At 39.1% G+C, this 14,325-nt stretch overlaps 1 protein-coding gene across 4 annotated transcripts in view; it reads right to left on the bottom strand.

The window, feature by feature from the left end:
* The window catches only part of PAK5 (p21 (RAC1) activated kinase 5), a 302,646-nt gene that overhangs the window by 95,081 nt on the left and 193,240 nt on the right, over positions 1 to 14,325 (bottom strand). For all 4 annotated transcript variants that reach the window (XM_005568358.5, XM_045362506.3, XM_074004777.1 and 1 more), the window contains one exon: positions 11,337 to 11,551. In XM_005568358.5, coding sequence (XP_005568415.1) covers positions 11,337 to 11,540 — 204 coding nt within the window. In that variant the 5' untranslated portion in view covers positions 11,541 to 11,551. The remainder of the gene's footprint in view (positions 1 to 11,336; positions 11,552 to 14,325) is intronic.

Below are 14,325 nucleotides of genomic sequence, written 5' to 3'. Positions count from 1 at the left end.
TGAAGAAGCAAGCTGTCACGCATTCTGCAGCTGCAAAGAAAAGAATTCTGCCCACAGAATTCTGACTAAATAAGCTTGGAAGTGGATTCTTCCCCATTTGAGCCTCCAGATGGGAATGAAGCCCAGCTGGCCCCCTAATTGCAGCCTTGTGAAACCTTGAGCAAGAAGATCCTGTTAAGCCATGCCTAGAATCTGAACTCAGAGAAACTGTGATAATAAATATGCGTTCTTTGAAGCCATTAACTTAGTGGTAATTGTCATACAGTAATAGAAAGCTGATAGGAAGATTCTCAACAGGTGATGGATTCAGTGATTCCAGCAAACACTTAGGTACCTTCTTGGGCAGGCTTTAATCTTAAAGGTAACAGTAGTAGCAGCCAATCAATTAGATAATGATGTGCTGCTTGGAAATGATTTTAAAGTGATAGATTTATCATCAGTATAAAGTTGGCAGCATAATGCTTCCACTTAAAATTACACAATAAAACATTAAAAAGGATAGGATTTGATAGTTCCACTAAAGCAGCCTCTAGCTGCCATCTTACTGTCCCAATTTCTATATGATGCTAAATGAGAGATAAAATTAAATCTTTCAAGTTCCAAGCATGAGTGGGAGTCACAGAGAGCCACATGCCTTTTCTCTTTTCATTTAGAAGGATTATTTTCAGTTAGGTCACTACTGCTGGGAGAGAAGAGCTGGGGAAAAGAAGATGTCCCCGAAAATATCATTTCACATTACATAGAATTTCCCATCTATCAAAGCACAGCTGTCCTTATTTGATGAGTTCAGCTGTCAGGAGTTCAGAGAGGTCCACTCTATGGGAAACCAACACCGTTCTGGAGACACGCTTGTGATCTGGAGGGTGCGCTGTTTGACCTAAAATATGATGAGCTCAGGGAGCATCGAGGTCATAGTGGAGCAGGAGTGAGCGGCACACATTTGAAAGTTCACTCATTTGCTTCTCATTGTATGATTTCATTGACATTTCCTATTTAAATATTCTGCCTAATTCACTTGAGAAGACTGCATGGATTACATGTATAATGAAAGACTCCGTAAAGCTCTCTGAGTACTCTACAACTGAAAAATAAAGTCATATGGCAGTAATGATAGGGAATCATAGTCAGGTAGGTGTTTATAATGATGTCCTTTTCAGATTCTCAAGGGAGAGCTCATGGGCTAAATCTGGAATTTCTACATGATCAAATCAAAAGCATTCCTTAACCACAGAAATAATGTCTGACATTGATGTGCTCTGCGGTCTTAGGAAAAACCACTGTGCCTACCTGAGTCTCAGTTACACAATCTGCAAGGTGAAAAGGTAAGAAGGAAGCAATTTTGTTTTCTGACTTAGCATCATTTATGCATATAACAGTTTTTCATGCCCAAACATACTTATTACCAGGAGGCACAGTGGTGTGGTGATTATAAGCACGGGTCTTGGAGTCAGATAGGTCTAAAGTTTGAGTCCTGGGCCTTTCCAGTTACAGAAGTGTGATCTTCAACAAATCCTTTAACCTTTCTAAGACTTGCTTTCCTTACCCAAAAGATGGAGTTACTACTCTTTAATTGAAAAGGCTGGTATGGGGCTAAGTAAGATAGTGTATCAGTCAGTTGTCCTATAAGGCTGCACAACAAACCACCCACACTCAGGTTCATACAATGAGGTTGGGCTGGGTGGCTCTGCTTCAAGTTTCAGAGATGCAGGCAGTCTGTCATCTAAGGCATATTCTTATGATGTTGGCATAAGCACAGAGGGAAATCTTAGCTGTCCATTAGAAGTCTGTTCACATCACCCCATTGGCCATGCAAGTCACATGCAAATTTAAGGGGTGGGGAAGAACTCAGCCCTTTATGAGGCTGTGGTGAGAAGAATGAAAAATTGAGTTTATTTATTTAGTATTTGAGACAGGGTGTCACTCCATTACTCAGGCTGGATTGCAGTGGCGTGATCTCTGCTCACTGCAGCCTCCGCCTCCCAGGTTCAAGTGGTTCTCATGCCTCAGCCTCCAGAGTAGCTGGGATTACAGGTGCATGCCACCATGTCCCATTATTTTTTGTATTTTTAGTAGAGACAGGGTTTCCCCATGTTGGCCAGGCTGGTCTTGAACTCGTGGCCTCAAGTGATCCACCCACCTTGGCCTTTAAAGTGCTGGGATTACAGGCATGAGCCACCATGCCCAGCCAAAAAATCGAGTTTAATAATTTAGTCTACAGAGATGGTGTATGTGAAGCACCTATGGAACACAGCATGTGGTACATGGGGCCGTGAGTAATAAGTGATATCTCTTATGTCTTTTTTTTTTGCCAACATTCTCCAGGCCTATCAATCTTTCTTGTGCTACTTGAGGCAAACTGGAAAATGTCCCCTGCTCAAAAATACCACCATCCCACTTACCTGTCTGATATTGCAATATAAGTTTCTCTTTTTGGAATTATGATTGTCTTTTTCCTATGCTCCTCATTTCGAAAGCAAATACTTTGAGGGAGGGAATACACAAAGTAATCATTAACACTTTAGGGAAGAAGAGCACAGGAGTTATAAACAATGGGTATGTAGCAACCAAATGCATCTGGGTTTATGGTATTAGAACTGGGTTCTTGACTTGGAAAGCCAAGGCCAGAGGATTGCTTGAGGCCAGGAGTTCAAGACCAGCCTGGGCAACATAGCCAGACCCAGTGTTCATAAGAAAATAAATAAAAAATTAGTCAGGGATGGTGGTGTGCATATGTGGTTCTAGCTACTCACTCAGGAGGCTGAGGTGGGAGGATTGCTTGAGCCCAGGAATACAAGGGTGACAGTGAGCTATGATCGTGTCACTGCACTTCAGCCTGGGTGATAAGAGTGAGACCCTGTTTCTAAATAAATAAATAAATAAATACCTGGGTTCAACTTAGAAATTGGGTGAATTTGAACAAATCAATCATACTCAGTCAAGACTTATCTGTACAACTGGGTTAAAACTATTTGTTATTATAAGTGCCACAAAAGAATAAATCTTAAATATTTTGTACTCTGTAAAACACTATCTGATGTTTGGTAACCATACTCTTGATTTTGGTCAGGCCTGTTACCTAAGAGATTTCAACAAAAACTAGAGATTACTATAGATTTGACACCTGCATTGCCTTCACACCAGCTTCTGCTCTGGGAGTAGAGTTGGGCTAAAACACTCAAGTGGAGGTACTCACAGGACCCCTCAGTATATGCAATCCCTGTGTGGGTTCTTCTCTATCGCTTCCTCCCAGGAGTTACAGTAGGGGAACACAGCCACTGCAGGAATGCTGGGAACGGCATTTTGAACCATGAGAAGAGGGCTTCAGGAATAGATCTAACCACCAATTGGTAGTAAATAAGTTTTCAATATAACCTATAACTGACAATTGCTTTAAAATGGTACGTTCAATTTGTGTTTACCTTGGTCTTGAGGGTGGCAGGAGATTAAATCTTTCAAGTTCCAAGCATGAGTGGGAGTCACAGAGAGTCACATGCCTTTTTTCTTTGGATTTAGAAGGATTATTTTCTAATAATCCTTGGCAACAGATTACAGTTACTCCTTGATGGGGAGTAACTGAGAGCATTCATTCATAGGGTCTCAGTGACCCAGTTTTAGTTGGGAGCCTAGGAGCTGTCTTCCAAATGCCAAGATCATGGACCATGAATGTCCAGTTATTCTCTGCTGGTTCCAGGGAGCTGCAGGTGTGACAGCTGTGACATCACCCATTTGTGATTACAGAGCCGTCACACTGGGTACCAGGATGGCCCTGCCAAGACGCCTGGAGGTGTGTGGTTAACACTGGCCTCCGCCAAATGGAGGAAGAGGTGGCTACCTGCAGGGATAAATTCCCTGGGGTGATACTGTCTTCTCTGAAAACATCAGCTTTTGTTTTTTAGAGTAACAACTAGACCATGTGAGCTCAAGTTTGTTCAAAGTTTAAGGAAACCTTAAAGTGACTTACGTAAAACACTGCAAAACACTGATGGAAACAAAGATGGTTCTTATTAGTGGCTGATGTAGTTTGTTACTTTTAAAGGGGTGTGAGAGAGAGACATTTATGGGGAAAGATGGTGTGTTGACATGGTACACATCAAATAATAACCTCATTAATACAATGAAAAACTGCTTTGCTGAAGTTTCCAGATTGGATGGGATCATAAAAATGAAGAAATATGATAAATCTGGCTTTGGTTTTGGGTTTCTTCTTTTATTTGGAAACAAGGTACCTTGCCCACATCTCCTGAATTTAGGCAAATAAGAAAATGGGGGCCCATGTGATGTTCCTACTGCACAGTCTTTGTGGTGGTGGGAGGGCTGAAAAGGCATACTGACACTGGAACGAGGGATTCCAGGAAGTAATAGGCACTGAGAGAAATGTGAGTGTCCAAGTCCGTTGTCCTCACTGGTTTTGCAAGTATAAAGATAACATAAACAACTTTAGCAAAGGATCAGCAATCTCTCCTCCTGCTGAGGGCCCTGGTTCTGAAGAACTCAATGCAGTTCTGAAGTGACATTTTTGACGAGAGGTTTTAAAACATAGGTAATCTGCCTAATGGGTTTCATTTTATAATTACATTTTGCTTAGCAGTGAAATTAACTATCTTTATAACATATACACTCTTTCCTCTTTAAGAAGGTTTGTATTTTTATTAAATGTCTTCTGATAATCATTAAAATGGAAGGACTTCCGGCATCCCAGCTGTTCACAACCATTTGACTAATATACTTCTAACACCTGCAGGATTACACATCAGATCAATATATTTGGTACACTATACATTGGGTCTGACCTTTAAATAAATCAATTCATTTCGTAATAGGACCATTTCTTCATCTGAGATCTGTGTCCTTCATGCACAGAGGCTTCACAAAACAGCAGACTCATGACTGTGGTTTCCAAAAGTGCCCCCGTGCCATCCAATCCCTACTTGTCCATCTGGCCGTATCCCCCACGTCTCTACCCATCGTGCTCTGCTCTACCCAACAGATGATCTGTTTTTCCTTTAAACTCCTCAAGCTTGTTCCTGCCACAGGGTCTTGGGACTAGCTCTTCCTCCTTCCTTTGAATATATCTCTTTCCAAGATCTTCTCCTGGCTCCATTGTTATCTCTTAGAAGTGTCCTGATGTTCACCTAGATGAGAACTTAGAAATGAAAAGTGGTGACCCAGCTCAGTGAACATGAAGGCATTGGACTTCATGTTGCAAAAAAGATGATTCTAGGCTCAACATTATATTTTAGCAGAAACAGGTCTAAAAGAAGGGAGAGTAAAAAAAAACAAAAAACAAAAAACGAAAACCAAGCAAACAAAAAACACTGATTTGTGAGGATAGGAAAGTAATGGGGAATCTAATCTATGAACTTTAAGAAGAGACCTGTTAAGGGAGCCAGAAAAGTCATGAGGGGGCAGCCCCAGCTCTCAGAATGGCTGGGAGCTTCACTCAGCTAGGAGCATGGCAAACATCTGGAAACAGTTTAAACTGCTTGGCAGCAACTCTCAGAAAGTAAAGGAGACACTAAAAGAAATAACTCCTTCTGGCTTAACTCTGAGTAACAAGGAAGAGCACATCAGTTATGTGTAATTGAGGAGGAACCTTTGGGAAAACTGTTACCTTAGGTCAAAGGGAAATACTGCTAGAAAATGTCAGATAGTTGCCCTGTATTTTGGGAAAGCAGATTTTAAAAACTATTCAAGGAAAGAGAGAATCCCATGGAAATAAAACTAAGAAAAAAGATATAGCTCTAAACACAATGCAAAATTGAGAATCACAAAAATAGAGAAAGGTAGAGAATTTCAGAGTAATTAAAGTAGACTCCATCTTGGATGAGCTTTCAACATAGATTACGACAGGAGAGAAAATGAAACAGTGATCTTCAAGAATGGGATGGTCAGACCTAAAGATTTACCTCTCTTGATTTTACCTGCTTTTGTGAATAGAGAGGTTTTTAAAGCAGTAGTCAGCAGCAGTCGATAAAAAAAGGAAGGGACGGAACCTCAGCTTTGAAAGATTATAAAATACCGAAGACTACAAAGACAAAGAAAACTAAGTCAGAGCCAGTTTTGCACTGGTCTTCTCTGTGACTCTTCAATCTTTAAAAGATAAAAAGAAGATTGTTAGGAAGGCTTTGAAGGCTAAAATTAGAAAAAGAATGGTAAATAAGGATCTAACAATTTAAAAAGCTTCAAAACAGCTGGTTCAGATAAATTATATAGTATACACAAAAAGGGATGGAATATTGTATTCAATAATTTTTGAAAAGGTTGTAGAGATTAGAAGATTGCTGGCCAACTAAAAAAGACAAAAGTCTCTATTTTCATTTAAAAAAACAAAAAAGTCAGTAGTGTGGGCAAGGTAAGTTGCAGAAGTCACAGACAATCACATTTAATATAAGTTCCAAGACAGTCGTTCTCAACCTTTTTGTCTCAAAAACCTCTTAAAATTATTGAGGACCTAAAAGAGACCTTAGTTTATGTTATATCTATTAATATTCACTGCATTAGATATTAAAACTTATAAATATATTTATTTATTTGAGACAGGGTCTTGCTCTGTTATGCAGGCTGGAGTGTAGCGGTTCCATCACGACTCACTGTAGCTTTGACCTCCTAGGCTCAAGTGATCCTTCCACCTCAGTCTCTAGAGTAGCTGGGATGACAGGTGCACACCAGCTTGCCTGACTAATTTTTTTTTTTTTTTTTTTTTTCAGTGGAGATGAGGTCTTGCTATGTTGCCTGGGCTGGTCTGAAACCCCTGAACTTAAGCAATCTTGCTTTGGCCTCCCAGAGTGCTGGATTACAGGCATGAGCCACTGTGCCCAGTCAAGAAAATTTAAAACATAAGAATATAAAGCACACGATCCATTAAGCATCCATCAATCAATGACATTATCGCTTGTAATATAGCTTCTCCATTGTATACACAGGAAACGAGAGTAAAAAAAGCAAACTTTAATTTTGTAGACTCCCTAAAAGAGTCTGAGGAACCCCCATAGGTTTACAGCACACTTTTGAGAACCACTGCAAGAAAACTTTTCACCATAGGCCCAAGAAGACACAAACACAGATGTCCATGACAATATTATTAATATTTATAGTAGCAAATACTTGACAATATCCCTTAGTAGAGAAATGGATAGATTGAAAAAAAGCTAGAGTAATTTTTAAATAAACTCATTTTCTACACATCAGTGTGAATTTATCTCAAAATAATATTAAGTAAAAAAGTAAGTTAGAGATTATATACATTATGACATCACTTAATAAAATTCAGATATGCCAAATAAAGCTATTTAACATTATTTATATAATTCTACTTGAAAATTAAAAAGAAATATGAAGCAAATGTTAAGATATGCTTTTTTCATTTTAGGTAGAAGCTACAAAAGCTTTTAAATATTATCTTCTTTTTTTTTTTTTAGCATTTCAAATGATTTCTAGGCTGTAACAAAGGGAAAGGGTGATCATTATGTCGTGGCTTTAGTCCACCTAGAACAGCAGTTCTTAAAGTATGTCTATCCATCAGCAGCACCAGCAGCATCTGAGAGCGTGTTAGAAAAGCAAGTTATCAGGCTCACTCCAGACATACTGAATCAAAATCCCTAGGGTGGGGCTTGAAAATGTGAGCTATAATACACCCCCAAGGAAATTCTTATGAAAGTCTAAGCTTGAGAACTACTGGGCAATCACAAACAAATATAACCATTCAACCTGCCCTTTACGTAATGCATCTAATTCAGCACAGATTTTGCTAATATTGCTTATGATGTTCTCATGGACAGAATCACATTAGATATTAAAGGAATTTCTCAATGATATTTGCCAAATGTTTTAAAGGGAACCTCCCCCTCCGGGTGTTCAGGTTATGTTGGCTAGCCTACATGGCCTACATGGCTAGCCCAAAAGTTTGGGCACACAAACTTTTGACACAAGTACAAGCTAACTTGTGGCTTCTGGTTAAATTTCTGACAGTTTGGAAATCCCGGCCAGTGTAAACTCACATTGATTATACCTTATGTGGGTACATTCGTTTATACTACTTAAATCAAAGCTCTCAAAGTGTGGTCCTCAGACCAGCAGCATCAGTACCACCTGGAAACGTATTAGAAATGCAAATTCTTGGGCCCCATCCCAGTTCTACTGAATCACAAACTCTGAGAATGGAGCCCAGCAATCTGTGTTTTATCAGACTCTTTGGGTGATTCTGATCTTCTGTATGGTTGGAGAAACCCTGGCCTAAATAAGTGTACACAGAGGAAAGGTATGTCCTGGTAAGCGTGACAATGGGTAAGCACGAGGTTCTAAACAGGAACAGCTGAAATCCTAACTAATCAAGGAAGAGTGTTGGTGGCAACGGCAGATTTCCACTCGGAACTAGCTTGCTGAAGCTTGCTGACAAGTACTGAAGAACTGGTATTTTCCACAACATCCGGGGTGACACACTTCCTCCACTGACTGTTTTTATGTCATGATCTCTTTTCTCATTTTCCTTTCTCAATTTAAAGGACACTTTGACCAAACCAACTAGAATGGTTAGTTCTATTTAACTTAAATAATTTTGCCAAAATGGCTTTAAACATGCATGACTATATTCAGTCTTTTCTGCCCATTTATTCATTACTTCTTATTTCAAGGACTTTTGTGACTTCTGAGATATATTCTCTATACTTTATAATATGTCATTCTTAGGTGACTTGTAAGATTTTTCCAGAGAAGCCATTTCTGAAAAACTGGATCATACAAACTATATGACATAGTTTGGCCCCTTAAACCTTTTAATTTTTACTTATTGTAAGAGTCTGGTAGTCACAGGATTCTGTTTGACCACCAATATCGTCTACTGTCTGCTAATGGTGTTAACTGAACTCATATGTGGCAAAATACTTATACTCATATTTGGAGAAAGATAAGATTTGCTTTATGGGAGTTTAGTGTTAGTATGAGGTGCTGGATTTTTTGGGTGTCCTTCAGTTAAATGGATTTGATTAATCTTAATCTTTATGGGTGAGATCCAACCTAGCTGGATCTTGTTTTTGTCACTCCTTGTCCGTTTTTATTTTATTTTTTCCCTGAGGGGTACAATTGTGCCTGAAGTCTCATTTGCAGACATCCAGGACCTGCTCTATACTTGAGATGTATCTTCCAGTCATCACCCAGTGAACATTTAAGTGTCTATAACTAATATTTTAGTCTTTTCATTTCATATGGACTGAATGCTCATGCATTTGGCACAAGGGCTGGAAAGCCCATGCTAGTGAGTAAGAGAAGCACAAGGTTTAGCAGCTTAGAAGTTGCTAAATCTTGCTCCAACTCTCAGTGGGAATGATTGTCAGAGAGGAAAGGATAACGAGCCAGCCCACCTAGGAGATGGAAGAAATGAAGTCGAAGGTTCTACTAAATCCACATCCACTGAACATGATGTGTTATCACTAAGACGAGAGCCTCTTTCTTTGCTCCCAAACAGGACCTGCTAGGATCTGGACAAGTGAAAAACCATGGTGAAGTAAATGACACTTAGTCCTGACCAAATAATGCATACACTCTAACAAGACGGCGCATGTCCTGGGTCTTCAGCTAGAATGTTTCTTTAAGACTCTGCTTCTGTCTAGAATGTTTCTTATCCAATGATAATGATAATGATACTCCAGGGTAAGAAAATAAGTCCTAGTTTCATGTGAGAATTTTTCCTTCACCATGGTGATAAATAGTAGAAGACTTTTCAGGGCACACTGCTCATTCCATTTTCTGGGTTGTGTAAAAACTTGGGATATAGGAAAAATAATGAAACTAAACAAGCAGATTTTTTTCTAATCCCAACTTTTTAAAGATATGGTCCACCTTATTATATGATCATTAGTTAAGTGTTAGCCTTCTCTTAGGGAGAAAATTATGTTCAACGGTAGGATATTGCTAGATACAAACTAGTAGAGTTGGTTAGTCAGTTTCTAATAAATATCAATTGATATCTGTTTAAAATGACAGCCTCTTTTTGTTCCCAAAGCTTTATCTTCTCAAATATCCATTTGTGTGTGTGTGTGTACTTAACATTTTAGTTGGTTTGAAAAGTTTTGAAATTCTACCAGAAAATCAAACTCACAAAATGCAGAATTATAAGACTCTGTATGAATCTTTGGGCAGAACAGACTCATATGTTCAATACCAGAATAGAATGACCAGCACTATGCATGAACAATGGACTCACAGTTCTAATTTAGTCAGGTCAGGTGATATTTCATAAGCATTTCCCATAATGTATCAGCTCCACTCTTTCTTTGCATCCCTTTAAAAATGCATTCAGTTTTGTTCTGCATATTATTCAAATACAGTTTATGCAGTATTCATGTTAACGCAGAATAACATATTCAAATAGCACAGATATCTACTAATATAATGAGCAAGGGAAGAATCTGAACTCAAGTTTTGTAAAGATCATGAAACTCTGGAGTGAACCACTGGATAATATCATTATAATTTTCAATGATGTTTAACTCCCATAGAGAACTTTTGGGCAATTGCCTGACAGTCTATGGAATTCTTATCATTCTGAAGTGCAGAAGAAAACTGCAATTCCTGGATTTTCTTTGTAGTAACTTTGCGTAACTGAAATGTTTTTGGGTCTGCTGTCTGCTTACATGTAATTACTTTTATGAAAATTTATTGCCAAAAATTTCCTAGCTACATATTTAAGATAAATTATATCTTATTCTAGGACTCAAATTACTTGCTTTTATTTGCAATAGCTCTCTCTTAGGCTATAAAGACAAATTTGAAAGCTATAAAGACAAATAAATATGTGTGTATATGTTTGTGTGTATATATATACACATATTTATTTGGTCATATAAAACATATATATGTATATGCCTATATATGCATGTGTATATATATTTATAAATATTATTATTAAAATCCATTGGCAGCAAATTTTATATGAAAGAAAAGTTTAAATATTTTGAGAGCAAATGGAAAACAACAAAATGTGGTCTAATGTTGGTCAGAGGCTATTGCCAATATTAACCAGAGTGGATGGATAATACGCTTCAGTATAAAGTCTAACAAAAACACCATTTAAAGCCGAAATAAAAGTGTCCTATTTTGTGATCGCATTTTATGTGTCTGATTTTTTAAAAATCACATCTAAAGCCAAAGTTCCTTTTCATGTGCTGCAATTTATAAGAAATGGTGAAAATTATAATCATGAAAGAATAATTGTGAATAATCTGTGAATGTTAAAAAAATATGTGGTTTAGGCATTTTATAGCTTGCTTATAAAGCTGATGCAGTGCATCAAATAAGAGCAGGATTCTTAAACCCACCCAAAGATGGAACCCTCGCCATACCTTCATAGGAGCCAGCTGGATGGGTGTGATGCATGAAGGATCCACCATAGGCTTTGGCCTGTTGGCCGTATCTGCTAACAGGCTGTGCCATTGCTGGGGAAGGCCGGTAAACTTCTGCTCTTGTGGATCAAACCCAGTGTGAACCCTGTGTTCAAAGTTGGATGGGCCAGATATTTCAATCTTTTTCTTTTTCTTCCCAAACATGATGCCAAAACCTGGGAAATATAAATAGAAAAGAGTCAGCTGTTTATATCTTGCCAGTAGAAGACCATGAGAAAGCTATTGTTAATTCATTCAGGGCAGCATCTTTTCAGTTATTCCTCTAGATCCCAGCTGCAAAAGATAAAAGTTGAATTTTCAGGGTGTGTAAATTAAATAATTTTATTCAAATCTTTTTGTTCTCTCCTTAAACTTGCCATGTGGATGATAGTTCCCTGCCGCAATGACTTTGATTTGGCCATGTGACCTGCTTTGACTGTGGATGGAAGAGACAGTTAGCAAGTTCAGGGCAGAAGTTTTTGGAGGCATTGTATGTTTCCACTTTTTCCTTGTGCTCCTGTCTCTTGCCACAAAGATCTCTCTCTCAGGTAGATGACACTTCCTCAGCCTAGGTCTTGGAAGGAGAGATGCAAGAGGGCAGACACAAGCCCAGCTTCCAGTCTGAAGACAAGACCAGGCAAGCCCAACTGAGAAATTACTGAGCCACGGCTGACTCGCAAATGAGAAATAAATGTATGTAATGAAGCCACTGAGATTTTGGCCTTGTTTGTTATATAGCATTATTAAAGCTGACCAGTACACAGGAAGAAACATTTCAAACTTTGGTGTGTACTTAAAATCCAAAACATTTGTGTGGAATAAAATATATACATACATGAAAAATGGGTTGATAATGATAGTCACCACATAAAGGATCAAACAAGTAAATATTTACAAAGCACTTAGAAAAACATCTGTTACAAAGTAATTACTTCAAGTATTAATTATACACCTCTGGACAAATATACAAGAAAGCTGACTGATATTTCCTGCAGAGAAGGGAACCAGGGGAAGAAGGCAGGGAGGAAGACTCACTTTTCACTGCATATTATATTTACAATTTTTTACAGTGTACTTTGCCTGTTTGAAACAACATCGTTTACCCAGGTGAAACATAGCCAGTGACTAGAACACCTCCAGAAAATATGTAAAATAGGCAAAGTATGCTTTGTGATGTTGCAAACACATAAGGTAACCCGGGTTTGCATCCCAGGTAGGTCACCTATTCACTGTGATCCCAGGTAATTGCGTTTTCCTTTCTGCAGCTACTCATCTGTGAATAGAACAATCATCATTTTGGGAATCCTTACAACACTGCCATGGGCATTGTAAAAGATGATGTTTTGGCCTACATGTTGATTTGCTGAGGAAGATTATCTCAGTCCTTGGACTGGAATAGTGGGTCATATATTCCTACACTTCTTTTTGTTTTTGAGACAGAGTCTCGCTCTGTCGCCCAGGCTGGAGTGCAGTGGCACAATCTCGGCTCACTGCAAGCTCCCCCTCCCGGGTTCACGCCATTCTCCTGCCTCAGCCTCCCGAGTAGCTGGGACTACAGACGCCCGCCACCATGCCCGCCTAATTTTTTTTTGTATTTTTAGTAGAGACGGGGTTTCACCGTGTTAGCCAGGATGGTCTCCATCTCTTGACCTCATGATCTGCCCGCCTCGGCCTCCCAAAGTGCTGGAATTACAGGCATGAGCCACTGCGCCCATATTCCTACACTTCTATGTATATATTCTTCACAGCATTTATCCACTTGTGAGTAATTAATTACATGTAATGGTGTGCTCAGTGTCTGTTTTAACTACTAGAATGTACGATCCATGAGGGAAAGGATGCTTCCTGCTTTTTCATTACTGTTTGCTTGACCTATAGTAGGGCTCACAAAATATTTGTTGATGGACTAAAATCACCCTGAACAGCACATTTATTCAGTAAATAGCACAAGGGGTTGGAGCTCCGTGTTCTCTCACTCTCCCCATTGTTCCTTCTCTACCTCCCTTCATTCTCTGTTAAAACTGTTATTTCTTTTAAACACTTGTCCCTGTGTAGTAAGCAGGGTCTTCCCATGCCTTCCAGTTTTCTCAAGTTCTTTTTCCATCCTCTACCTACATAAATATTCTCTCAGCAATGCTCAGATCATTCACAGCCTTCACTCCCTGGACTCCATCAAAACCCATCACATTCATTCTGCTTGTTACTTCAGACTAATTTGGAAGGGCTGTAATGAAAATGGATGAAAGATTATAAGGACTTCAACTACCTTGATACATTATCTTTCCTGGAAAATATAATTATAATTTAAAACAATTCTATAAGTACTTTACTACAAGTAGGTCAACAAATACAAGTGAGCTGACCTTAAACACTCGGGCACACCCAAACCAAAGTGTAAAGAAGTAAAGGGACCCTGCTGTCACAGACTGCTGCAGAAATGGCCCACAATGTTTCATTCTTCCTGGTATCCATGCCTTCAAGGAGGCCTCTCCCACACTGACTCTGAACTTGGATATAAAATTTGATGTGACCAATGAGACAAGAGAAAATATGACACCAATACGCACAGTGCCTGCACACTGGGGCTTGCTCGCCCTCTTGCTGTCCTTGGAAACGGCAGTCAGCATGAAAACAAAGCCAGCCTATCCTGCTGGAAGATGAGGGGCTGTGTATCCCAGTTACCTGTCTCCCCAGCCAGCAACTAGTCGACCCTGAGAAGCAGAGCTGCCCAGCTGACCAGCAGCTATCCACATGACAGAGCCTAGTCAAAACCAGCAGAACTACCCAGTTGGACTTAGAAGTACAGAATCAAGACACAAATAGATGTTTTTTTGCTTTAAACCATTATGCTTTGGAGTAGACTGCTATACAGAAAAAGCCAACATAATAAAAACCCTGATTATCATCCTCTACCTTGCATCTTCAGATGCTTGCCATTTTTAGGTTTCTA

The sequence above is a fragment of the Macaca fascicularis genome, chromosome 10 (genome assembly GCF_037993035.2).
Source record: "Macaca fascicularis isolate 582-1 chromosome 10, T2T-MFA8v1.1".
NCBI classification, from domain to species: domain Eukaryota; kingdom Metazoa; phylum Chordata; class Mammalia; order Primates; family Cercopithecidae; genus Macaca; species Macaca fascicularis.
Note: the sequence above shows the minus strand (reverse complement) of the source record. Positions and strands in the feature narration are given on the sequence as shown.